This window comes from Mchenga conophoros, linkage group LG17 (genome assembly GCF_057382185.1).
Source record: "Mchenga conophoros isolate Kocher_MC1m ecotype Shallow Benthic linkage group LG17, M_conophoros_male_GT1.1, whole genome shotgun sequence".
NCBI lineage: Eukaryota > Metazoa > Chordata > Actinopteri > Cichliformes > Cichlidae > Mchenga > Mchenga conophoros.
The window spans coordinates 19,597,824-19,625,678 of NC_140542.1; the positions used below are offsets into that span (position 1 = coordinate 19,597,824).

At 39.6% G+C, this 27,855-nt stretch overlaps 1 protein-coding gene across 2 annotated transcripts in view; it reads right to left on the reverse strand.

The window, feature by feature from the left end:
* LOC146555393 (thyrotropin-releasing hormone-degrading ectoenzyme-like) overlaps positions 1 to 27,855 on the reverse strand; it is a 271,026-nt gene that overhangs the window by 24,720 nt on the left and 218,451 nt on the right. For both annotated transcript variants that reach the window (XM_085253024.1, XM_085253025.1), the window contains exons 10-16: positions 27,181 to 27,359; positions 16,273 to 16,361; positions 12,549 to 12,682; positions 12,402 to 12,457; positions 4,731 to 4,878; positions 4,528 to 4,631; positions 3,665 to 3,772 (exon numbers count right to left, since the gene is read on the reverse strand). In XM_085253024.1, coding sequence (XP_085109150.1) covers positions 3,665 to 3,772; positions 4,528 to 4,631; positions 4,731 to 4,878; positions 12,402 to 12,457; positions 12,549 to 12,682; positions 16,273 to 16,361; positions 27,181 to 27,359 — 818 coding nt within the window. The remainder of the gene's footprint in view (positions 1 to 3,664; positions 3,773 to 4,527; positions 4,632 to 4,730; positions 4,879 to 12,401; positions 12,458 to 12,548; positions 12,683 to 16,272; positions 16,362 to 27,180; positions 27,360 to 27,855) is intronic.

Sequence of the window (27,855 nt, forward strand, 5' to 3'; positions counted from 1 at the left end):
ATAACAGCTGGGAAAGTAGGATCTAGCTGGGCCAAATTCCCCAGTCATTCATATTTACAGAAGACTGTAGACTATTGGGTATAAAATATGGACATATCCACCCTCACATTTAGACTAAACAATCAAAATTAGTCACATGTCACCTTTTGGATCTAGAGGTTACCATATTTAGATAAGAGGATTGATCGCTAAATTATCAGCTAGTTAGCTCGATTAGCAAACTGTCTCCATAAAGTGTGTGTGTGTTTTTTAAGTGTTTGGAATTATAATGGGATCGAATGGGCATTGATTGCTTTTAAAACCAGCCCTTAACATAACTACTGTTTTTGGCACTTTCACATTTAATATTTGACTTGTTGGGGAGGGATTTAGAGTCAGGCACACCAAACTTGACTCCATTTTGTCCAGTTATGGTTACTGGTTCTCATCTAAAGGGAACATTGTATAAGAATGCAGCTGGAGGAGGCGTGTGGACAGTGCATTATTTTAATGCAGAGAACTGTGGTTGCATGTTGTTACAGATGTGTATTTATGCTCCTTTTTTCATTTAACCAGACTCCAATCATTAATCAATGTGTCAAACTGCTTGGCGCCCACTTTGTACCGGCGCTAGATTAAAGGCCAGATGATGAAGTTATGACAATTCCTCTTAATGGAGACATAAATGTGCAAATGTCATGGGAATCCATTTAACTGTAGTCGAGATATTTGACCCGAAACAGCAAATGTCAACCTGACATTAAACCCCAGAACCATAAATGTCTGAACCATATTTCATGAAAATCCATCAGGAAGAATCTGAATCTCAGTCTGAAGCAACGTGTTGGACACAAAGGCTGAAACTCTGCAGCACAACTTTAGCTCAGTTTCAGATTCTTTGTTTGCATATTCCTAAAATAATTGGCAGAAGAATAATAAACACAAAGCAAGAAAGGGAAGTAACAGGGGTTAATGGGGGGCTAGCAGTCCATTGTTGTCCCTGAAACCTCAACCACATAATCCATTGATGGCTGCAGACGCATAAGAGCATAAGATTCATTTAAAAGCAGATCATTTTTGAGCCATTCAGATGGTTAATTTACAAAGTAACCCCCGAAGGACATGATTAATATTCCAGAGGGATGTAGGCACTAAAATATTAGCAGCTCATTGTTCTGGACCAGAATTTTTTTTATTTTATTTTGTCTGAGTCACATCACAGCAGGTGATTTCGAATAAAAAACAACAGCAAAAAAACCCAAAAACTATATATGAATGAAATGGAGGTGTTCATTTATATGAAGGCACATTTCTGTGGGATGGCAGCTTTAAACTGAACAAGCAACAAGCAAAGTTTAGCTTCACGTGTTCTTTTTCTTTCCTTTTCTTTTTCCTGCAGATCAGTAGGAACGTGTTCAGCTTTGTGTTGTAAGTGCAAGTAAGTTGATAACTGTCAGTTCTAATTCATATTGTAATGTAATATAATCTACTTCCATTTTTACAGCACTTTTCTACTCTTACTGACTACACAAAGTGCTTGAGACTACATGTGAAATTTCAACTATACAATCATAATTAGAGCCGAACGGAGAATAAAAAAGGGCTGACATCAAGAAAAAGAGGTTAGAGTTCGGGTAAAGTTTAGAAAAGAAAAAAACTTCTGTCTCTGTATGTAGGCTCAAACGTCAGGGTTGGATTCAGAACTACTCTTTGGTGTATGTTTTGGCATGATCAAATGTTAATGCATTCAATGATCCACTCACATGAGAGTGAAAGTGAAATGGAAACCTGGTTATGGCCCGAAATCTTTTGGTTTTTTGGTGAATGATTGCAAGCAATTGTGTCAACCAACTGATTGGTTTAGCTTCCAACATCCTCTACCTCTGAGTAACCACTTTGAACCACAGCTCAATGTGGATTCTTACTGTGAACAGTTAGGGTTGTTAATTTTGTTAATTTTTGTTAATGTTAATTTTTGACATGCATTCCTGTGTATGTAAACAGCAACAGAGTTGCATTAGAAGACAACAAATGTGCAATTTTAATGTGTAATATTCTATGACAAATTGCATGCAAATGGTAACTTGACACCTTTGAATGACACACTGACAGGAGGTGATTCTGACGTGTTGCCTTTTTATCCTCTTGATGCATCAAAGTCAGTTCAAACATTGCAGCTGGTGAGTGCTGCTGACCTGGTCCCTGTTTTCAAAGCAGCTATTTCATAGTCTCGTTTTGCTTCAGCCAGCGACTGTTTTCACTAATGTGACTATTGCATAGAAGAACTGATTTTAAAAGTACCATCTTCTTGTCTTTGAAAGGATCTTTCATTAGCACTTGGCTAAAATGCAACGCAGTCCCAACCCTACCTCTCAGTTGTTCTTTGGCGACTTGGTAGACAGTAAGAGGTTCGTGTACCTATGAAATGAGGTCAGATGAGCTCTCTCTCCTGGCAATTATTGCAGCATTTTGATTCAAAACAGGTTTTTAATTAATACCCGGGCATGGGGAGGAATATCACATACATGTGATCTCCATATGGGATTAAAAACTAGTGAATAGAGCATGAAATATTAAAAAGTCACCCCTGGAGGGATTAATCCTGCATAAATGTAGATTTATCTGGCACTTTTCTACCTAAAAGAATGAAGCATTTCCAGACTGCTTCCAAAATGTGAGAAAATGCCACAGTGGTGTTGTAGTGAGGAGAGAAAATGGGTGCCATTTGGTTCACTGTAAACAACCGAACTTTAAAAGACAAGGCTAGAACTGAGAAACACAGATAATGGAAAGGGCATGCTGTAAGTCCAGAAATATTTTGCGGCATGTGGTGATTATTATTTAGAAAAAAGCACATGTCAGAGATTAGCGAGGATTCATCTATTGTTTAGATCCAATCACATTTTCAACTGGATGGAGTAGAAACGGTTTCATTTTGTGCTTTTTGGGGGGTTTTTGGGTTTTTTTTACAACTCCTATTATCATCAGCTCCCTGCTGTCCTGTGCAGAGCTCCAGCATCTGTTTCTATTTAATTTGCAGTTTGAAATCTAATTTTGCAGATCTTGTTAAGGACACAGAGGGAACGCAGGAGCCAGCAGCACGTGACTGGAGAGAGCTGGAGCCAAAAGGAATGACAGAGAAAAAGAAAGCATAGAAGCAAATGGATCAATAAAAGACAAGAGAGGTCATTAACGGTACTGGGGAGGTCATCAAACTTAATCTTTACTGATGAAAACGTTTGGGTAACTCTTTGAAAATATTAAAAACACTGAATGTGTTCATTCAAAAAATGATCCTTTGTTCAGATTTAACAGAAGGAAAGTTTGTCTTTTGTCCCCCCGAACAGTGATTGAAACTAATGAACAGATGTTAGCTGCCAACAGATGAATTTTTGTTCCACTTGATGTCACCAGAAGTCGCATTCCCTGCAGAGTCTCCATCACTGTACATTTGGGACGATGCAAATTTTTTGCTCAGTTAAATTTTTGACATTAGTTTGAGACATCTCTACATGTTGCATCGTTTGAGGCAAACACGTGACTACTGGTGGCTTTTTGAATAATCACCTTCCACCTAAAATGAGTCCTTTACACACCTATTTTATCCATAGATGGCTTCAGTCTCACATGTAGCACCAAGTTTGGCACAAGTGTTAAATGAAACAGTCTGCGAGTGTATTTGTACCTGTTTTTGTTGCTGGAGATCCAGTCAGAGATGTAGGCAACGGCTTGACGGTGGCACTGTTTGTTTCCAAAGCTACAAGCTAACATGATAAGCTCTCTCTGCAACTCCCTGAATAGACATAGAGAAGAAAAAAATGCTCAAAGAAACATCTTATGGACAATAGGTTCTTGTCTGGACACAGAACATCACTCACATGTAGCACAGAGATTATTCCAGAAAATTTTCAGACTGGTTTAGCCTAATACTTAAACTTTTATCATGTCTCAAATTGCATTCTTGCATTTTCTATTTGGAGTGCATACTGTGAGATTCTGGGTGGCAGCGTAATACTTGCTAGCTAGCAGTAGCTGATCTTTTTAAAGGTCACAGCACTCTGTGCTTAATAACTTTGTGGAGGGTGACTGGTGGTTCTTTATGTTAAATTTATGGTCTGAGATTTCCAGGTTTGAGTCATAGAAGGTAGATATTACTTTGTCTGAACTTCATTGTCAGCAAAAAAAATCCCCCTAAAATCAACACGTTTAACCATTAATGATTTGCAGTCTAGCTAACAAACATCAAGCTAAGCTAAACCACGACTTTCACCTCTGTCCAGACTGGACATAGATACGGCTGACTTCTGATTCATTAGTTTGAGTTAAGTAACCTAAGAATCTGACATGAATAATTCTGCTCAACGATGTGACAGGAAAGAGAATAAGCAGGCTGCTAGAATGCTGAACTACGTTTTGTTTTCTGTTTCAATGATGCGACGGTGTTTCTCAGTCAAAGAACAAATGTTGTTAAAGGGGCACTGCCTTCCACTGACTGACTGAGTGTTGTTAGTGCAATACCACCAACAGGAATGTCTGTCTGCTGCATACTCAGTCTGGTAGGATGCTTGCAGGACGTTGCCCTCTGTGCCGGGGCCATTCGTTGGCCAACCCATCTGATGGTACCGCGATGCAACCTGCTTCAGCACGTAGTCCTGTTAGCACACACAATGATAAGAGATGTTTTATTCTGCTAACAAGAAGCAGTTAGTGGTTAATTGATCGATTAAAATTGTGACTGATTGGTTGTTTACACTGAACAGCCTGTATTCGTCTGTGCGGTCCAGCAGTTTGTCCAGCTGGTAGAGCGCTCGGCTGGCAGCGTGCCATGGAAGGAAGGACGTCTCCTCTGGCAGATAGCCAATCAGCTGCAAAGGAACACCCTGTGGAAGGTACCCCGCCCTGAGGAGAGATGATGTGGATAAAAAATGAGTAGTGGGAAAAGTGTTAAGGCAAAAACATCTTGGTAAAGAGGAGACAGTTATTCTTAAAATTCTAAAAACATGAAGCAAATGGAAAATACATTAAAGACTTTAAAGGTACAGTCAGTCAAGTTAATTTAAAATAAAATAAAAATATTAAATGCACAATAACTGAGCCACATATGTAGTATACAAAAAGCAAAGGTGAAAACAAGTCATAGGCATTTGCATACAGTGGAGACAAATTTTAACTTGTGTCTGGACCGTGCTTTATCATCTAAGAAGAGTTCCCTTCATCACAGAAGTGAAAGCACAAAGAAAACAGACAACTCCTGTAATGAAGTCAGGTCTCTAACACATGAAAATGTGCATAAACATGCTTACTTATTCACAACACTGTCACAATTAATTATTGCCAAGAGATTAGACATGGGATCCTCCCGTCTCCAGAAAACTGACAACGAGCTGGCGAAACAACAACAGCAGCTGGTTACAAGTTACATCAGCTAATGTTAGACTTGAGTGTCTTAAAAATAACAGTTTTCTTCTGTCAAACAGTTTGATTAAATTTTCATGTTGTGTGAGTTTATTATGTTTGATCCACTTTGAAGAAAGAAAGAAAGAAACCAGCTAACAGCTCTAACAGCAGCTCTGCTGTATTTTCTGCTGCACTCTACTAATCCAGGTCTATCTATGATTAAGCAAAAAGTAGAGAAAAGCTAGTCTTCATTAGCGACTACGAGGGAGACCATGTTCGCACAACAGTTGAGACCTTTTTAAAGTCTGGTAAGAGTGTTTTGTCATTCTTTGAAGGAATTTTTTATGGTCATTTTTGGGGACTCTAATATCTCAGTGCAACAATCAACACAAATCCTCTCTCTGGTTATTCATATTTTTGAGGTATTTTTTTGTGTCTTTTCCCTTAACAGGGACACATCATGAATATTTCCAGGAACTGAATTAAGACATGAATTATTTGTTGTTTTTTGACACACTTGCCATTCCGTACGGAATCTTTGATTTCAGTATTTCTGTAGATTTTCAGGACACACAGAGGACCCTTGAGCTAATGTAAATATAGATTTAATGAAGATTTGATCTTTAACCCTCATTGTTTAACCCTCAACCTAAAAAGCACCACTTTAGGAACACATTAACAAAAACATGGCCTCTAACCTGAGCTATTTAGCAGCCCCGGTTACATCCACTGCCTCATCAATATTAAAGAGCTTCTTTTGTGCATTCATTAACATTCATGATGCTTTTTGGTGAGGGGTGGGCACCTCACCTGTTTCCTGCACTGACCTTCGCTCACGCCCACAGCTCATGAATATTAATGAGGCAGGGTGGTGGAGGACACAAAGTGAACTCAGGAGTAATATTAGGGTTCTTTTTGTTTTTGATTCTGATTATTGATGTTCAGTGAGAGAGCTCAGCCTGACGCCGAACAGTGACCTTTACAGAGGATGTCAATCACAGTGACTGACTCATACACACAAGAGGAGGTGAAGAAAGTGAATGTTCTTGTATTGAAATACTGTTTTTTTTGGTTGCTGGTTTTTAATTTTCAGAGGCAGACAGACAAGATGACAGGGGCAGACTCCACGGAAAGTCAATCTGTTTGAGATAAGACTCGCTAAGTCTCTGAGCTGCCAAAGAAAGTCTGAATTCCAGACCATCATATTTCCATAATCTGCCTCATTTCCAACCCGACCAGCCTCCACACATTCATCTCCATTCCCATCATGCACCTGGCCTCTGGGACATTACCATAATCCATCCAGCCTGCACAGACTTCCTGTTTACCACGCTGCAAAAACACTGACGGGACTCGACATAAAGGCAGAGAGAGATTGCAGTCACCATGGCAACTCCAGCTGGACATTTATCTGTTTTCTTATTTGTTTATTTGTCATTGTTTTTTAAACATCATCCATCAGCTATCAGTCCACATCAGCTCTGAGACTCGTTCGTGTCACACGTCACTGATGCTGCACGTGATCCATCAACAAAGCGACAACTGTCAAAATAATAAAAGGGTCAAAAAATCTACCTCAGCAGCTTTTCTATGAAGTTTAATATGAGGTCAGGTATTATTTCCACTGCCAACCACTGTAAAGCTTGCACATCTGGCAGAGAGATTTCATTATTATGTAAATTAATGGATTATTCATAACACAAAGGCCTCCTTACATGCATCAACAAACTTAGCCCCACAAAAGTTTAACTGCACACTTCACTGAAAACTGCAAAAACTAAAAACAAAGAAATCAACTGAAGATAGAACCAAAGAATTACACAAGTAGAACCTTTCCTTTAGTGATTTTTTTTTATATTTAGATGAGCAGAGTGATAATGAAAATCATTACAGACTGTATATATAAGATGGAAGTTGCTACCATGAAATCCCCTGATGGCTCATAGCCTTCTTTGTGAACCCTCAACCTGAGAAATGTGTCACAAAACCACAAAAAGACTTAAAAACTGAAGATAGCTGGATGCCCATTGGTTGAAGACTTACCAACCACATGGTAAGATAGGTCCTGCTTGATTTCCTGTTTGCTTAAATATTACATAAGCACTTTGGACCATAAAACGTATCAGAGAAAAAAATAGTTCATAGACTGAAGACTGAGCTAAAGGGTTGTTTTCTTTAGAAAAACTTCTTTAGAACTGAACATGGGCCTCCTTCTATTGGTCATAAAAATGCAGGTTGAACTCATCACTTATGAGCATGCTTAAATCTGTTTGGTAAATATGAGGTGACAGCTAAAATTTTACTGCAAGATAAGTGAAGAAAGAACAGAGTGAATGTGCAACTGTCAAGGGTGTTAAGGAGGAGTGTGTGAAAAGTAAGTTACTTTTAGAGGACACGACTGGTCGACAATACCAAGATTGTTATAGGATTATTAGATGTTGCTGGTGATGCTGCCTAATGCAGTGGCTTACATCCTCAATAAAACTGCCAGGGTTGAATACAAGGACCTCAGTAAGCAGACTACCTAGTTACCTAGTTAATCTCTCTTCTGTAAGGACTCTACAGTTTTGATTGTATGACTCTTGTTCATCAGGACAAACAGTCACCTTTCAGCACCTTCTCTTTTCTGTCTATATTGTGTCTGTAATGAACACTGGGATCTCTAGGAAATGCTAGCAGGGCTTTAAATTTTAGTGTAGTTGTGAAATGAAGTGAAGCGATTATAGATTTTCAATTTTTGCTCTCAGTTACAGTCTCTCTCTGTTGCGCCCAGGGTTGTCGTCTTAACGAGCTCATTAACTCATTAACATCGTTAAGGGCCAGTTAATTGTTTGTCCATTAGCCATTAGCAAGGCTCAGTGGAGAGCTAACGAGGGACTGGTGCACACATATAAGAGAGGCAACATCCATCACTGTTTAAGCGTACACTCACTGAGGCATTTATTACTGCTAAACTAGCCTGATACACACACACACGCGCACAGACACACACACAAACACACGCGCACACACACACACACACACCTTCATACAGTCGTGCTGCCTCCTATTTGTAGTTAGTGCTGGGTGGATTACTCAGGCTTTGGTCAATTGAAGTGTGAGCAGCAGAAGAAGAATCAGCACGACTGAAATTAATTCTGAGATTAAAGAATCAATTCAGTGAGCAGCTCTCAGAAAAAGGCTGAAATAACATCTTTATAAATAAGACGCATTTCTGCTAAATGAGCAGAGCTGGCAGTTTCTTTTTTTGCCTTCAGTGCGATAAAACAGATCTCAGTGGTTTTTTTGTGACTCAGAAGTGATCATTAGATGGCCTGGCAGCTGATTCGTTTGTGACCTGAAGAGTTTATCATGGTTTAATAATTTCTGGCTTTCATTTCGATCAGTACGAGCACTACACTCAACGAAATAATCAGTTGATGCCACGATAAGGTGGAGAAATAAATCCCCGAGCAAGGAATCAAACTGTAGAAGAGGTACTATAAACTGCACATACCCAGCCTTCTTTTACCTCACCTCACCATCACTGGATATGAAGTACAGGCAGCAGATTAAACACAAGCTGTGCCTTCCATGTTATCAAATTAAAGAGGATGATTCTGAATTTCCCTTAGATGATGTGCAGGAATACGTTTTCTTGGTCTATATGCATGGATTACACATTTCGTTCCAGTAATGTCCCAAATGAATCAGAGGAAGCCCACAAGAAGATACCGTGGATCACACACAGGGATGCACTAGATTGGTTATTATGTTAGTTATGTCACATAAATGTATGAGCTGTATGGATATAAAGTGGAATGTTACAGAACTTTATTTAAATCAGACATTTAATGATAATGAGAAAAGTCTTCAGGCAGTATAAAAGATGTAAGTAATTTCCCTTCTGATTTCCAAAACGTGATGCACATTTCGAATAAATAAATAAATAAAATACAGCTGTGGTCTGAAGAAGGTTGAATGCACTCATCAGGAGAATCAAATATATACATACACCCACTTAAATCCTTTGCTAAGTGCAGCCAAAGCCTGCCATGAACTGGGAACTGCTGGAGCACCAGCGTCACCGTGAGGCTTTCAAAGCTAAGAACACAGGACTAATTGTCCAGCATGGCGGTGGTAGCAAGACAGATTAATGAAGTTGGAGGATTGCCTCTAAATTCTTTAACTTCACCTAAAATGAACAGGTAGATGGACACAGTTTGGTGTTCTAACAGGACAAATACATAACAAAACTGGTTTTGGAATGGATACAGCAGGCTAACATTGCACTTCTGGAATGGCCTTCACAAAGTCCTGACCTCAACCCTACTTTTAACTATGCTTAAAAGTCAGATCTATGCCGATGAACCAAGAAGCTGTCAGGAAGAACGGTCAAATACGCAGCCAGAATTATGCCAGAACCTCCTTGATGGCTAACAAAAACATCTGTTTGAGGTGCCACTTGCTACCATACATTTAACCAAATATTAGTGAGGGTATATCTACTGTATATATCTGAGTATGTATGTTCATATCTGACCCTATGTGGATCAGAAAAAATTGAAAATAAATTCAAACTTTTGCACCCAGTTGTTGTTTTTCAAAGTCATTAAAAATGTATGCTCTGCAATCATTCCACTCTGGAACACCAGTTCAAAGAAGTCATTAAAAATCCAAAATTACCCTGACATTCATGCCCATGATGGATGTAAACTTCTGTCCACACCTGTAAGTGTTCGTTGTGTGATTTGGCTGCATTTTATGAAATACATTTAATGTTTTTTATCCACTCACATGCAGCCCTGAAAATATGATGTATATGATTTAATTGCGTATTATCGGAGTAAAACTAAGGCAGCGAGAATACACGTGTTTTGAGCTAATGATATCTTTCTACATATTCATAAGAAAAAATGTCTTTAGTCCACTTTAAGTTGGAAAAAGTTCCTGTAATGCTCTAGTGTCTTCTAGACGTCTTTACTCCTGAAATAAAGAAGCGAGAAAATCCGTGAAGCAGATGTTGAGCTCAGAAAGCACGTTTGGAAAATGACTAAGCCTCAAAAACGAATGTGTGAGACCTACAGTTAATGTTTCACATATAGCAGAAGGCTTCTTTTAGGATTAATAGCATCTCAGAGAAACTTGTCAAAGTGTTTCCTGTCCTCAAAAAGTTTAACAAATAAATGTTGCATAGAAAAAGACTTTTCGTGGGAGGACTAAAAAAGAACAAAACAAAAAGCTCATCGCGTTAAAAAACAAACTAACTCTTGTCTTCTAATGTTGCGTGGTGGTGCTACTGCAGATCCAGGGTGAAGTAAGAGTACTCTGCTATCAGTGTGCATATTCATGGATCTGTAGTTTCTTTTTCGGTACAGATGGAAACCTCCTGCTGAGCTCCCAACTCAACACACACACACACACACTCCTGAGCAGAAGACGACAGCGCAGTCGTCTCTGGATGTTGCTCATTCAACATGACAGAGGACAGATGGCTGAGAGAGGGAAGGGAAGATACAGAAAGAAAAAAAGGAGACGGGGGTAGATTGAGTTATAGGCTTGGTGTCAGAGTAGATTTTGGTTACAGTGCTCAAAAAGCTTCAGGCTGAAAACATCACCATGAGAAACGACTCACTCAGCCTCCCCCCGCCTCCGCCCGCGCCGTGACTGCTGATCGCTCATTCATCACAGAGTTCCCGTCTGCCTTTGCTTATTTTTCAAATTCTTTGCACACTGTCTGTACGCAACTTCTTTGAATTCAGAAATGTGGACGGACTCAGGTGTGTGCGAGGCAATTCAGCTCATACCTTGACCCATTCACAGCCGTACTGTAGCACCAGGGGACACACCGGCAGCTTTGAGGAGACTTTGCATGAATTCCAAAAAGCAAAAACAGTGCAGTAGTAACATCAAAGAGATACTGGACTAAATGCCAGCTGCTCAGATGGTTCATTTTAGTAATTATAAACAAATGATGGAGCTCAAATCATCCAACTTTTCGCAATCATAAAACAATTCTGGCACCTGAACTTAATTCATTTCAATGAAATGCAGGTGAATTCTGAAATTCTCAGAAAGCTTTATGATCCTGGAGTGCTTGTAGGACCAACTGGATAGGAACTGTGGCCGAATAGTGTAGTGGTAAGACTACAACTCTTTGGAGTAGGAGTCACAAGTTTGATTCCCAACCGGTATCCAGTAAGGGTCTTGACTAGACCCCCCCCATGCTAAAACCAAGCCTTGGGATGGCGCGGCTATGTGCGCAACCTGTCCACAGCTCGGACAAAGTTTGCCGCTACATATTGTACTCTGTGTGATTGTGTATGCAAAATAAAGTTTGTTTGGAGGAAATGGTTGTGGTTGGTATTTCACTCAATGAAAAACAGATCCTCTCTCTAAGACTAAAAAAAAGGTGTTGTTTTAGCAAAACCAAAGTTTACTGGAAAGCTGTTGGAGACACACACCAAGCATGTTTATATGTGGGAAGTAACTGATGATAAGAATGCAGGGGAGAACATAAAACATCACACATGATACAGGATTGAGGAGAATCTAGTACAAGGCAGTGTTGCTAATCCCAGAGCCGCAGAGCTGCACTTCTCCATGTGCTGGTGGAAGTGTGTCTGTGCTGGTAAACCTCTGTCCTGAACTCTTCTGTATAAAGAGTCATGGGCCTCAACTGAACTCACATTATACAGAATAAACCTCTGTATACACGGCCAACTAAATCGAAGTCTATACCCGGCGGCAAAACAAAACACCTACTCAACTCTGAAACACATCTGTCGATGTTCAAAATTTCCATCTCTTTGACAGAAGACGACAAACTGTCAGTCCTGTGCAAGAAAAGCCCTTCACCTTATAGGAAAAGAAACACAGAAGCAGACACAACAGATCTGCCTGGCTCCATCCTCTGTGTCCACATGCTTTTATGTCTTGAAGCCAGAGTGAAAGATGAGCCAATAAGTAAGAAAGAGAGTGAGAAAAGGGCTAGAACCTCTCCTACTTCTGCCACTGCGGTATATCATAGCAAACTATCATCTCACCTGGCCAGGTTAAAAGCATCATCGATAAGTCCTGCCCTGTTTCCAACGGAGATGATCTGCAAGTGAGCAACAAGCAAAGAGGGATTGAAAAACTGAAAGAGAAAAAACAGACAAACGCAGATGTTACTGAATACAGACAAGTTTTACTTGGGGGTTGGTGTGCAGCTGCTGAATAAGCAGTTTCCAGTTCTGGAGGTCATAGTTCACGCGGAAGTAGCCCGTCTGATTGATGTTGCCTACCAACCATGTGCTGTCATCCATCTGACCAATCCTGTGGGTTTCTGAGACACAACACAACAACAAAACATTAAAACACTTAATCCAAGCATCAAGAAAACAAAGACATCAAAAATATTAAAAACATCAGATAGGCAGATAACGACATGGTGTCCTGTCAGGATCTTCAGAGGACTCCAAGTTCCAGTTCCAGTTCCTCCTATAGTGTAGGGTTTTTTAAAAACATTTTTAGGGCTTAAACGTTTGAAGTGAAATGACAGTAACACTCAATGAACTCATTACATGGTATCAAAATGTTGGTTTCTCACTTTATACACTGTTGTCATTCAAGCAATAATAATAAAGGTAAAATATAGCAATGTTTTATACTGTTCACAATAACACCAGTATAATGTTGGGCAACGATAAGAAAATGAAATATCACGATAGAATATGGGTAAAACACACATGCGCAGAGCCTTTGTTTTCATACGCACATGGCGGAAAAAGCCTGGCAGCGACTAAGAATGAGAAGGGCAAAAGCGGATCGTTGAATGAAACAGATGAACCAGAACTGGTTTGTAAAAATGCTGCAACTTCAGTGGTGTGGAACTGGTTTAGCTTTCGTCCGTCAGATGCACAACAAAGCACTATTTTTGGTAGCACGTGCTAGCGGGCCGTCGTTATTACTGTGTTTTTTGGAAAATACAGCACACTTAAAATCAATCCTTTCATTTTTCTGAAAATCGACAGCGCCCCTTATAATCCCGTGTGCCTTATGTATGAATTCTGGTTGTGCTTACTGACCTCGAAAAGATTTTATGTGGTGCACGGCGTCAAATGTTTCAGTACGACTTTGCTAAGCTACAAACCCGCACCGCTTGATGGATTGTCGGAGCATTACGGCTATCGTAGGCCGGAGCCTCGCAGAGTGATACGTACTGTGCTTCAACATAATATTACCGTATTGTGTGTGTATAACCTCTTTTTAAGTTTTGTGGATATTATACATGGTTATGCTGAGGATATGTCGGCCAGTTTCCACTGGAAATGCCTTTTGGTTAAACTGTCAGCAAGGAATTTGCATTTGCACTGCAAAATTTTTATATAACTTTAATGTACATAAAAAACAGCTGTTTGTTTAAGTGAAAATACATAGATTTTTTTTTCCACTAATAAAGTTGTGGAGTTGTAAAGTATTTTGTCTAGTGTTAAATATTTCATCAGTTATATCGTTATCGCAAATTTTCAAATGTATATTGTGATAAATATTTTTGGTCATATCGCCCTGCTCTAGTGCCAGAACAAACTGGGTTTTGACATAAATAAAAGTACTGTAAGGATTAAATTGAGTGCAGTGACAAGATAACTTGTAAGAGGGGGGACGCTAATATTTTTGGTACTGACTAATCGTATCAATATTTAACAGTAAAGTTTTGATTTTTTTCATGTATTGAAATAAACTGACTGCACCATTTTAGCCCATTTAGTAAATATGGCTCTAAAAGTTGTTTGTTTGTTTTCTTTTTTCCGTGAAGTCAGCAGTTTTGAGTTTCTATGTGTTTTCATAATGTCTTCTTTCATTTTAACTGAAAGAAAATGTACAAAATGTTTAATTTTACTTGACAGTGACAGTGTTTTTATTAGATAGTGCCTCATTTTAATATTTAAATATAAACATTTGGAAAACTTGATATAAGCGATCGACTGCAGATATTTTGAGGTGATATTAATGAAAATATTCATCCATTAACCCATTCATCTTATCATAGGCTGAGAGGCTGTTGTAGGAATGGTAAGACAGTCTGTACCGACAGTCTGTTGCAGTCTGTTACACTTCATTTATCATTCACAGTCTCATTCAACATTTTATTCCAAAAAACATGCACAATATTTTTTTCCCAGGCTGTTTACAGGATTTTTTGAATTATAAATTAGTAAAAAGAGATTTCTAAAATCATCTGGCCTTAATGTGCCATTAAAAAGATATGATAAGATTTTTGAATCTGGTTTTACCAAGTCCTCCGATTTGTTCTGTTTTGGAAAAGAGTACAAACCAGGAATATTTGTACAGAGGACGCCCCATTTGCACATTTAAACATTTTAGAAAACTTGGAACACACAAACCAAATAGAAAATTGGGTGCAGCAGAAAAAAATATCTTGAAACTACAACCAGCTAAGAATAGCCTGCTCATTCTGCACAACCTTTTAAGGATCGCTGCATCTTACACAACAATGTGAATATTCTCAGAGATGGCAAAATTAGGTTGTAGTGCTTTAGTAGAACAGCTTGCAGGATGTGTATAACAGCCTGAGGAAAACAGGGAAAATAGCAGCTGACTCCAGTCTGGCCCACTTCTTCAACTTATTCCCTCTGATAGGAAACAAACTACCTCTGAGTCGTGAACTTTAAGACTCCTTTCTTCTCATTGCAAATAGGTGAAGATATGCCAGAATCCAAACTCTTCTTCTGAAGTCAGCTCTTTCCAAAGATGAGAACCTGATGTTTTTTTAGGCAAAGACAGATATAGGAAGTATATTCCTCAAAAATAGGCCTGAATTACGTCCATTTTAAAGAGACTGAAGGGGAACAAGCCAGAAAACAGAGTTATCATCTCTGACAACACTCATAAAGTGAGAATAGCATTATTTCAGAGAGGCCCAAAAGTCATGCTCAGCTTTAATCATTAGATAATCTAACCGTCAGCACATATCAGCTGATGGCTCTGTGAAACCTTCGACTAGTCCAATCAGAAACTCTCATACACTGTGATAACCTGTCCGAAGCTGCCGCTTTGCAGCTCACCTCAAGCCGAGCTCCTCTTTTCATGCTTCACGTTGTTTCTGGCTTAATAAACGTCATATCTGCTGTCACCGATGCCTGCTCTGATCTGTGTGTGTGGAGGTGGTGGGGTCTTACAGCTGGTTTCACTGGCACAGAGCTTCAGGCAGAATTACCTTTAAAAAATCTGAATTTTATTCCATAAAGCAGCCAGCAAGACAAAAGAGGAACAAGCTTTATTCTGAAAGGTTTATTTTTCATGTAACACACTTTTCTCCAAAAGCTAATAAAGACAAAGCACTACCTCAACACAGAAAATTTTTGTTGTCTGTAAGAAGTAATTTAATCGTCCTAATATCAAAGAAAATGCAGCTGTACTTTGTAGAGCGCGCTATTCTTTAAAAAAACAAGCTCGTGTGACCTTTATTTCTCTAAAAGCTGAACAACAGTGAGTTTTACACATTGTTAAATAATGAGGGAGTTTTATTTAGAAGAAAAAAACTTTATTTTATGAGAAAAGAAAACATGAAGAATTAGCCATATTTATATGTGGGGGGTTCTGTGTTTACTGCCAGCACTGAAAGACCTCTAACCTTGAAAATGAGATCCCTCAAAACAATCTACTGTATCTGTTCGCTTCGATTTGTTGAGCCCATTAACTACAGATTACATGTCTGGAGATAATGAGATAATTAATTTGTGATCAGGAAATAGATTAGTCTGTTGGCATAACAAAACAATGCCAAGACAGCGGCTCATCATTTCAAGGTAACATTTCAAGATAATTAAGTCATGATTGCAGAGCACACTTTCATGAATGATCTGAGATGTGAGAGCAGCACAGAGAATCATTACACCCACACTACTGTACCTGTCTTGTTGTTGATCCAGATGAGAGACTCTGAACAAACGGCGGATGTGTTTCCCACGGCGACTGTGAGAGGGACCTGCCACTGTAAACTACAGAGAGAGAGTGATGTCAGTAATGGTCAGTGGAATTGGATTGGGTTTTATTGCCTCAGTTATCAGATAGAGAGGCATTACAGAGAGAAGAGAGAGCGATGGTCAGCGATGATCTCTTAGCATCATTCAGCTGGAAATGGAGCGAGTGACGCTCACTGTGTTACAGAGGGACAGGAAGTGAGAGTGTAATAGCTGCAGCAGTCAGCAAGCATCAGTCAAGTGGAAGTAACTGAAGGTTATTGTCTCTTTCTGAGAAACGGAGGTTAAATGTGCTGTCCAGTGAAAACTCTGGTTGGTTAGTCGGGTGATTTTTACATTTTCACTGTCATCTGAACAATACAGAAATGCCCCTTCACTGCTTGAGTGGATTCTGCAACCTATCGAGCTTTTAAAAAACAATTATATTACCACAAAATGGCAGTTCTGCTGGGATTGAACTGGGCTGTTTTTCTTCCTGAACGGTTGACATTTAGGAGTTAAACGGTTTCTGAGAAGCAGCAAGGCAGATGAAATGTGGGAGTAATACACAGCAACACAATTCAGATTCTCTGAAAAAGAAAATCTACCAACAAAACCATCCATCCATAAATCCATCCATCCAGCCATCCATCCATAAATCCATCCATCCATCCATCCATCCATAAATCCATCTATCCATCCATCCATTTAGTTTTTCCTCATGACAACAGGCTAAGCCCTAAACCTTTTTCCTGTTTTTCCCTAGGTATTCAGATGCGTTTCCTGACCACACATCCCAAATCTCTCCAGCAAGTTATGCTCTACGGGGAGCCTGGAAAACGGGAGGTTTCCTGTTCAGATCCCTGGACCATCTCAGGTGGGTTCTTTCATCACAAAGAAGCAGCAGCTCAAATATTACTTTGGGTGTTTTTTAATCTGTTCAATACATTGTTTTAACCTCAATCCATACTGGAATCTATACTGGTTTCACAAAATGACCACAGTTTATCATTTTCCTGTTCACATTGTTTTCATGGGTAGAAACCCTGGTTACAGCTGAGACCTCAGAATGCTTGGATAGTCAGTAAAAATGTTTTATACTGTCTTTGGTTGCGTATACCAAGTTGGACACACCCCTGTCTTTCTTATCAGAACTGGCTTAATCGTATAGGGTGTTGGAAACATTCCTCTGGGATTTTGGTCCTAACTGCTGGAGATTTGTGGGCTAGACGAGAAAATCCCATTACACAACATCCAAAATGTGTTCTATTGGATTGAGATCTGGTGAGGAGTGAACTCACTGTTATGTAAAATAAAAAAACATTTTGGGATGGTTGAGCTTTGTGGCATGCTTTGTTGGATCCTGCTGGAAATAGCCATTATAACATGCGTACAATGGGGTTATAAATGGATGATAGGTTTCAGCAATGATACTCAGGTAGCCTATGGTGTTTAAACGATACTTAGTTGGTGCTATGGAATCCAAAGTTTTCTCAGAGAAAGCACAACTAAGAAATAGTAGTAGTAGATAGAAGTAGATAAAAACATTGTATGATAAAATTTCAGTGATCTAAATGGTATGACAGAATCCTGAGGATACACAGCAATTCAATTTCTTTAAACGATTCATTTTGAAGTCTTTTCTACCAAGGTCAGTGCAGATGGGAGAGAGGGTAATGGTTTGTGGATCCTCTACTGTGGTTGTATGTGAGGTACTTTGGAAGCTTTAACAAAGAGCTTTACAGATGAACTAAGTGATATAAAAATGTTATAACTGAAGCCACACCAGCTCGGATGTCCCCCAGATTAACAAGGTCCACATCAGGTGTTGAGGAAGGCTACCGGGACAAGAAGGCATAAGTGGACAAGGGTGAGAACAGTGAATAGGAGAAATAGATTCCCCCTATTCACCATTTCTTGCTGTCATAATGCTGTTATGCAAGTAATCCCAATGGAAAGGTGAAACAACTAGTAGATCACAGTTCCAACTGCTTGCAACTGCTATCACAACTAGAGATTGATTGGATTCAACACAAATGCAACGGCAAGCTAGGATCATGGCTAAGCTGGAAACCTTGTTCCTCAGTGGCCGATTACTATGTATTACGTAACTCTTTTCACATCTTCTGTTAGATCTTCAGAGGCTACTTGAAGGTCTACTAGTGAATGCAGCATTGTTGACAGTCCCGACTGTGACCATTGCTGAAACCAACCATCTGATCTATAGGCAAGGCAAGGCAAGGCAAGGCAAATTTATTTGTATAGCACAATTCAACAACAAGGTGATTCAAAGTGCTTTACAGAGACATTAGAAACAAAAACAAATAAAAAGCATGATTTAAAATTGATTCTATACTGAATTGATTCTATATTGATTCTATATATATAAAAATCTATACCATGAGATGCTTGGCTGCGAGATGAACGGCCACAAGGAGCAGTACCCCTCAATGGGGATAGGGACTTCTCCATGGAGCCCATTTATCAGAGCTGCAGAAAGATGTGATAAAGAAAGGAATGCCTAAGAAGTACAACTAGCTGCCCATACCTGGGACACTGGAAACTGCCAAGCAAAGACTCACAGATTTATACTAGGGAGATTAAAGCCAGGAGCATAAACCAGCTGTTCTCCACTGGACAATCCAAGGTGTACTCTCAGTGGCAGAGGAACTGGACGTCATGATCATCTGGCAACACAATTGAACCAAGTGCTAAAGGATGAAGCGGACTAGGATTGGCTAACTGAAGGCTGGACAGTCCTGATCCCCAAGGATTCCTAGAAGGGGCCAGTCCCATCCAACTGCCAGCCAATAACCTTTCTCAGCACTACATGGAAGTTCCTGTCAGGCAACATAGTGGCTAAGATGAACAGACACATATGTCAGTACATGAGTGGGGCCCAGAAAGGAATTGGCACAAATAACCAGAGGGGTAAAACACCAACTCCTGGTAAATACAGCAGTTGCTAGAGACTGATCAACATGTGCACCACCTGGACTGGTTTCAAGAACGCCAACAACTAAATGCCTCACACATGGATCCATGTGCCAAAGGGTCAGGGCTGTTTCAGCAGCAAAAGGGGACCAACATAATATAAGGTAAGTGGCAATGTTAATGTTATGCCGGATCGATGTATGTGCATGGCCAAAAAGTATAAAGCAAACAAAAAGAATTGCAGAACTATTTATGATGTCACGAGTGCATTATTGTTCGTCTGAGGTGAAGGTTTTTGGCCAAAAACCAAACCCATGCGGATAGTGCTCTGTGAGGAAAGAATTTAGCTGAGTCTTAGAGCTCATTAGGAACAAATAGCTTCTTGATGCTTCCCTATTAGATGTTAAAGTCTAATTTTAATCCTAACAGTTACCATATGTAAGTACTAATAAGAGTCCTAAAAGTGAGTGTTTCTCTTCAGCACTGTTAAGAACCCTGACGTTATAATTAGACTCATTTTTATCAAATTGATTCATATTTTAATTAGACTGGATTTTCATTAGAAATGGCAAACAATCAGCTTTACATAAATACTTTACATCCAGTCAATTCCCCTTTTTAAGCAGTGGGTGTGTGAATACTGTAAAGTAGGGGTCATTGTAACACAATCAGCCTGAAAAAGAACCATTTACTATTCCTATAATAGCCATTTGTCGCTGCAGGCTATAGTGGATCAATACCACTGCCTAGCAAGCAAATACTTTATCTGATATTTATAACAATGTGATTGACAGGAGTGGAGCTAAACCACGCACACATACACACCCACAGAGACGCACACTGGAAGACACACAATCCACAGCCTGGACAGCAGAATGTGTTTATTAATATTGATGCAAGTGTGTGTGTGTCCTCAGAGTTTATGGTTTATTCATCAAAGGCAGAAACCAAGTGAAACACACACATTCATGCTGGAGGTAGAGAGAAACGCAGCATGACTGCAGTGATCTATTCAGAGTGGGAAACTTTAGAAACTCTTCAGACAGCCTTCACCTCTCTGCTCATCTTCCTCCATTAAAGAACATGTTGACCCCATTTAGACTTGTCGTTCCAAGTGTCTCCAAGTCAGATAAAATCCAAACCTTTATGATCAAAAATATACCTACCTGCTCCTCTAAAGCCAGGATCAGAAGCCACAATATCAGCTCGACAGACGTGGGCTGTCAGGAATAAAAATGAGAGACATGCGGCGTCTCGTGGCATAAAACAACCCAAAGCTTCTAGGTCACTTCACAACTTCCAGACACAGAGGGCAATTTGTGTGTGCCACAAAATTAACACAAAACAGCACTTAACACAGACCACACCATAAAATTACCATAAAACTCTGTGACAAGCACCAAATTATTCATGACTACATGACTACTCTGTGTTGGAACACAAGATGCCCTGAGGACAATTTACAAATGGGCACTTATTGTTTCCCTTAGCACCCAGAGCTAGCAGAGCCAGAAACTCTGAGGGGAACCATTAAGAACAAAGTGATCATTCATAATAAGATGATTATTTATAAGTAGAACTTGACTATCACCAATGTTTGATGCTGTGTCAACACAGGAAAGAGTTTATGAAGGAGTATCAAACAGGGCACTTGAGTTTTACCGAGGAAACAACCAGGAGGCATCCTAGTCAGATACCCAAACCCTGCCTTCACTGTTTCTGTCTGATGGTGGAGACCAGTATTCCTACCCTGAACCTTCTTCCAAATAACTGAGCAGTTCACCATTTCTCTAAAGGAGGTTCTAAGCAACCTTCTGAGGAAGCTCATTTCGATTGCTTGTATCCTCAATCTATTTTATTCACTACCCACAGCTTGTGGCAGGACTCTAGACTATTCATTTTGTGTTAATATCCAATATACTGTTGACCAAAACACAAAAAGTTTGTGGACGATTGTGGGACCAGTTCACATATCTTATAAATCATGTGACAAACTACTCGAGACTCTAGACTCACTCTACTGTGAGACTACTCTCTGTAGGGTTTTCTTTTTTTGTTCTGGCAACACTTCCAGTCGTGTAAATAACCACCATATATACACACTTATAAGGGATAAACCAGACTCGACACCTTAAAAGATGTGTCATGTGGTAGTTATGTAGCTGACTGAAAGCAAAGTCATATCTATGCTGTCAGATGTGCAAGAAACAAACAATCTCTGTATAGACAGCTGTTAAAGGGCCTTCAACATGCACCTGGAGAAACAACATAAATGTTCCTCTGTTCATTTTACTTTAGATATCTGCAAGTGTAATTACTGGGTAGACACTGCAGTTAAGCTCAGGAGATGATGAAATTTATCTGACTTTTGACAAGATACCAAATAGGTTGATGGAAAAATAGAGATGTCTTGGATCAGAGTTTAATTTTATTTTCATATTAAATCTGGGGTAGGGAACATTTTTTATCAATGGAAAAAGAAAAAAAGACGGATAAAAGAAAATAAAAAAAGTATATTGCAGGAGTGTTTTTCAAATGGCCACTTGATGTTAAAAAGCCCAAATTTACAGTGGAAATAAACATACTTATAGCCTGGTAAAAACAAAAAAGCAAACAACCAAAAAAGAAGTTTTTTGTCTCTAAAGCTACAGCTCACCCTAACAGAAACTGTATAGAGCTCAGGAATATTTTAAGGATTAAAGACAGTTAACTGTTGCTAGCCATCACATCTGCTAATTAAACAAGACCTCAGAACTGTAGTTGCAGCATTGTAGCATATTGACTATGTTTAATGGATTTATCTGAAGAATAATCATTCTAGCTCTTTAAAGAAGTCTAGTCTGGTGAGTGAGTTTGCAATCCTTTTTAAGCTATCTAGCTATGCTTGATAAGTTTGCTAGCAGTAGTGAATAACTTGATAAACTTTTTGTGACACCTCTTCCTTAAAAAAAGTCCACATTTCAATGGACATTATATCAAAGTCAAGTTTTTAAAATGTGAATTCACAAACCAATAGGTGTTGTGTTTACCTTTTCAAGGCTCTTTTAAAGATGCACTTTGAGGAGATTTTGGGACAAATACAGTTTTGAGACCAGATCAAACAAGTCACAAAGTAGTCCGCAAGGTTAGTTATGTGTGGTGATGCAATGAGCTGTGACGAAGACTTTCCCCTGTGAGTGTGGGGTCTGATAACAATGTGTGGACAAAAAGTCAGTGCAGACCTCTCCAAAACCGATATGAAGCACAGTGATGTCCCACGGATGTCTGGTGCAGCAAAGGGTCTAGGGTCTCTTTTTTCTAAATTTCTGGCTGCTGTAGCTTTTTATATTTCAACTTTGCTTCCTCTGTCTGACTAACAAGAAGAAGGAAGGTCGAGCTAGAGGTGACAGAGTTGAAGATGCTAAGATTTTTATTGTGAGTGACCAGAATGGATAGGATTAGAAATAAGTACATCAGGGTGACAACTCAGGTTGAGCCGTTTGGAGACAGGCAAGGCTGAGATAGTTTGGACATGTCCAGAGGAAGGATAGTGCACATATTGGACATAATGTTGAATATAGAGCTGCCAGGCAGGAGGAAAAGACTCATGGATGTAGTGAAGCAGGATTTGCAGAGGATTGGTTTGTCAGAGGATACTGGAATACTGTGAGATGGAGGTGATCTGCTGTGGTGACCTCTAAAGCGAGCAGCCAAAAGAAGAAGAGGAGCTTTTTCTGGTAAATTTGTTTAGTCATACTTATCTGGCTCATCAGGGTAAAGCAGTATATAAATACTTCCTTCAACTGTGGTTTTGTGGACTCATGAATAATTCATCACTGTCCTGTTTAGCATTAAAGCTCATTAAATCAAGCACACAGACACTGCTTCTCCAATCACATCACTGTTTACCCGTCAGCTGACGAGACACCACAGAAACGAGCTGTTAAATCCTGACTGAGATACTGTTTGATTTATTTTCAGTAACATTGCCTCGACCTTAACGTTAGCTCATGCTGTCCTCATCGTCTCTCTCCCTCTGCCTGTCACTTCAGTTCTTTTAAAGGCATTTATCTCCCTGGTTGTTTGATGGTGGAAAAATAAAAAGACCCAAATTTAAAATGTCTCCAAGCACAACACCAGAGGAAGAGAAGAATGTGTTTGACAAAAATAAACCGTGATCTTCAAAATGTCACCTTAATACCTGAAGTTAACAAAATGCCAAAAAAAGTCTGAAAATGTAGATTTGTTTTTTTTTTTTGTTATGTAAATGAAAAGCTTCCTCTCCAACTTAAATTTATTGGATACAAAGATAACTGCCTGTCACGCTAATGTGACAGCTGGTTGGATTTCAGTTTATGAGTGGCTGCAGGTAAGTTAGCATGCTAGTTAGTTTTCATCCATCCATTCGTTTCCACCTATCATTGTCAGGGTCGCGGGGGGGCTGGAGCCTACCCTGGACAGGCCCACTTCTGTCGCAGGGCTAACAAAGAGACAGACAACCATTCACACCAATGGGCAATTTAGAGTTACCAATTGCCCTAACCCAACTAACCGCTTGTCATTGGACACAAACACAGGGAGAACATGCAAACTCCACACAGGCTGAACTCAGGACCTTCTTGCTGTGAGGTAACAGTGCTAACCTGTACTTCAGTGGACACCAGCCTTTCCAGGTTGTCACGAGAGACTTTAAAAATACATTTTAAAACTCATTATGTGATCTGAAGTCTATGCAAAACCATCCTCACTTTCTTTCAAGCACATACTGATGCTTAGTCACGACCTTAGTCATCATGTGGGAATACAGTGGGTACCCTTTTAGTGTTTTTTTTTTCCAGAGTTACTACTCCTACTACTCCAACACAATTCAATAAAAAGCCCTCCATGTCTAAAATAGATTCCATGAGACCAGACCAGGCCTAAAGTGCTCTGCTGGTGTCATCAACAGCAAAGTAGTGAAATGCATAACTACAGTAACCAAGGGAACAGTGGAAAAACTTGTCTATGTTGGTGTGATTGTTGCTCATCTGCTGGGATGAGCAACAATCATGCCATATTCTTCAGTAACTTCAGTCAATTTTGTTCTTTATTCTGATGCTCAGTTTGAGCAGGTCATCTTGACCTGCAAACATACAATTTTTAAAACTGGAGTAAGGTTATAATCAGAGTTAATTGTTAAATTAAAGTACCTTTTTATAAAAGGTATATGAGGTTCTCAGTGGCAGAAAATAATCTGCGATAAGATGTTATTTTTTTAGCAGAGCCAAAGGAAAATGAGAAGGTGCAATCTGCACAGAAATGAACACTTGTGAGATATATAATGATCTCTGATTTTACAAACTTTTCCCTTCCTATTTTTTTCTGTTTTCATATCAAAGCTGAATGATACAGGGCTGGTTGTCCATAGAAGATGACTGAAGCTCAAATTTTGTATCTCTATATGTAATCATGGGAAAAGAGGGATTTGCATTTGGTCTAAACACACCATGAGGGTGAAGCGATGATGATGAGCTTTTTCCGACAGCTGACTTGTTTAAGTAATAAAAGAAAACAGCAAAATAGCAAAAGTGCCAGATATTGTTCCTTCATACAGTGTCCCATTAAAAGAACTGGAGACTGAAAGTGTTGACAACAATTGTCTGAATTGTACAACAAGAATTTAAAGCTTTAAAGAAGAACTATTGAATCCCAGGAAAACCAGCCAGTTTAACTGCTTCAAAAACCTTCAGCAAAATGATCATTCGCTGGATGAACCCACATCAGTATTTTCTCTCCAGAAAAGTTGTGAGTTCCCAAGTTATTGAAGGACTGGACAACCTGCACACAATTTAGTGCATGTCCAAGAGTTCTCTTCTCATGAAAATAATACTGATAATAAATAATTAAATAAAGCAGTCTGGGCTTGAGTCAACAGCGTGTACACTGCGGGACACTGCTGTGCTTCTAAACACAGCTCCGCTGGATCAAACAGCAGCATCAGCCCCGGCTGCACTCAGCCGTGATGCCGAATCAACTAAAAGCACAGCAGCAGTTTCTTTTTAGTGTTGGTGAATGCCCTGGGACCGCTGAGTGTGTCTGAACGCAGCCCCGCGAGACTCAACAAGAGCAAAAGAAAGATTTCAACTCCACCTACAACAAACAGCTTCAGTTCATCAGCTGATGAGACCTCGAGAGCGATTCTCAGCTCAAGTGAAACACAAAAGACTCCACATGAAAGACAAGAAAAAGAACATAACGTAAGAAAAGCTGAGGAAACTTTTGTTGAGAAACTGAGCAGGTCAGAGTCATTGTAAATGTCAACTACTGTACAAAAACATGACAGACTGAAGAGAGAGAGAAAGACCTGGAAATAAATGATGGGAGAAAACAAGAACAGGTAAAAGTAAAGAAATAAAAAAAGGAAGGAAGCTGATGAAGTATTGATGGAAAAGAAAGTGGGTCGATAAAACAGAAGAGAGTAAACTCCAAAGGTTGTAAAAGATGTGAATAAAACATGATTGGAATCAAATATAAATGAAGTATAAAAGATGTAAAGGTGGTAAAGAATGAGAGAGGAAACAGGAAAAGTGCCTTTTCAGGAAAAAAGATCCAGCAAGATCACTGAAAGACAAACTTAGTGCCTAATGTAGCGTGAAATGAGGGGTTTCAGGAGAATTGTTTCAGCGGTGAATGACTGAATGAAGAACAGCTGGAGAGACATGTCAGGAATAGGACTAGCAGTCTAAAGGCCAACTAGTGTCCAGAGACTCCAGCTCCATAATGCCTATTCTTAGAGCTACAAATTAGGTCCATCCAAAGAACGGCATTTGTAGAAGGGCCATATGGACAAACCAGAGTGACTAACTAACTAACATTTTTCAAACTTGTTTAACCAAACTTTTTATGCATAAGTTGGATACACTTACAAAAAAGGACTACAAATATTTCAAAGGTTCTGCAGTCATGCACTGCTGGTAGCTACAGTGACAGCACACATCGCTTTTAAGTCTCCTGTTGATTGCTCAACTAGAGCTGATTGAGCCTGGTAACAGAGTGGTGGCTTGTACAGTAAAAACTTGTCAATCATAAGGTAGCCACGTCTGAAAGCATACAGTGAAAAAGAGTTTCACTGAGTGTGGTCCTATGAAAAATCAACTTAGTCTTTGATTCACAAGCTTGTAGAACTTTCTTTAGTAGCGTTTACTTGAAGTACAGTGGAACCCCGACTTACGAATACCCCATTTAACGAAAAATTCAAGTTACGAAGGCACTTAACGGCAATATTTCTGCCCGTGTTACAGCAAAATGCCCACGTAATGAAATCCACTGGCTCTGATTGGCTGGGCCCAGAATGCCTACAATGCCCACAATGCCTTCTGAATCATGTGACAACCCCCTTGGCTTTCGTACTTGCGCTTCGCTGTTCCACTTGGACGTATTGTTGTTGCAGTTAGCAATTAGCCTATAGCCTATCGTTCACTCAAAAGGCGCGATGGGTGCTTTGACTTACGAAAATTTTCGACTTACGAAAGACCCTCGGGAAGAAATTAATTTCGTAAGTCGGGGTTCCACTGTACGTGATTTTTGTATGACTTTCTCAGCATCTCACATCAGTCTGAAGGAATATTTGAGGTGTTTGTGCTGACATGCTCTGTTTGGTTTTCTACAAATATGCTGCTGTGCATTATGTACAGACATCTCCAACCCTAACCCACTAATGCTACCAAGGCACGTAGTTTTTAATGGGCATCAAATGAATATTAGACTACAGGCTAACAGAACAGAATGTTTGTCGTGCTAGTTTGTTAGCTTGGCTACACTCGATTATAATTGCCATCTTGTTACTGTAGAGCTTCCATCACTCTTGGGTGCATCAAAGTAAGTTTAATAAAATGACATATAGTTTATTACAATCTCTGAGAAATAACAGACTATTAAAAGATCTGACAGCTTTCAGTTCCCTCACCTGTTGTTTTTTCTGACTTCCTCTCCATACAGGAAGTGCTCCTGGCTGACTGTGATGTAATATGTAGGGAGCTGCTCTGATTGGTTCTTGCTGATGGTGACAACAGGGTAGCCCATTTGTAGAGTCCACCTGTCCATCATCTCCCCGATGTCAATATCTCGGCCCTCTGAGTGCATGGCCTTTAAAGCAGAATCAAACACACACGTAGCGTAAATGATCAATGACTAATAATGACCAATTTACACACATCCAATCAGTGATTAAAATAATCTGTGTGGGAGAAAATTGACCTTGACATAATTAGATATAAGACTGGCAGCTAATTAAAGAGCAGTGTCAGTCTAATTGACAGTGCTAACAGAAGTGACGCTCAATTAATCAAATCATTGCCCCTCCTGTGTCGGACAAACAAGAAAACAAGCTCCACCTCATGTTACCACAGCAACAGGCTCTTCACTAAGTCAGGTGATAATGAGCATCTTCATTAGAAGTGCTTTATTAAAGAATGAACAGCTTCAATCAGTCTGGCAGCTCTGTCCCAACAGAGCCAGTTGAGGAATAGTTACAGGTTTTAATACCTGCTACTGAGCAAGGCACTAACATTAAAGTTAAATGCTCTGCCTTGAAGCCTTTGGGGCAGGGAAGTACACAAGGTTTAAATACCAGATAGACATA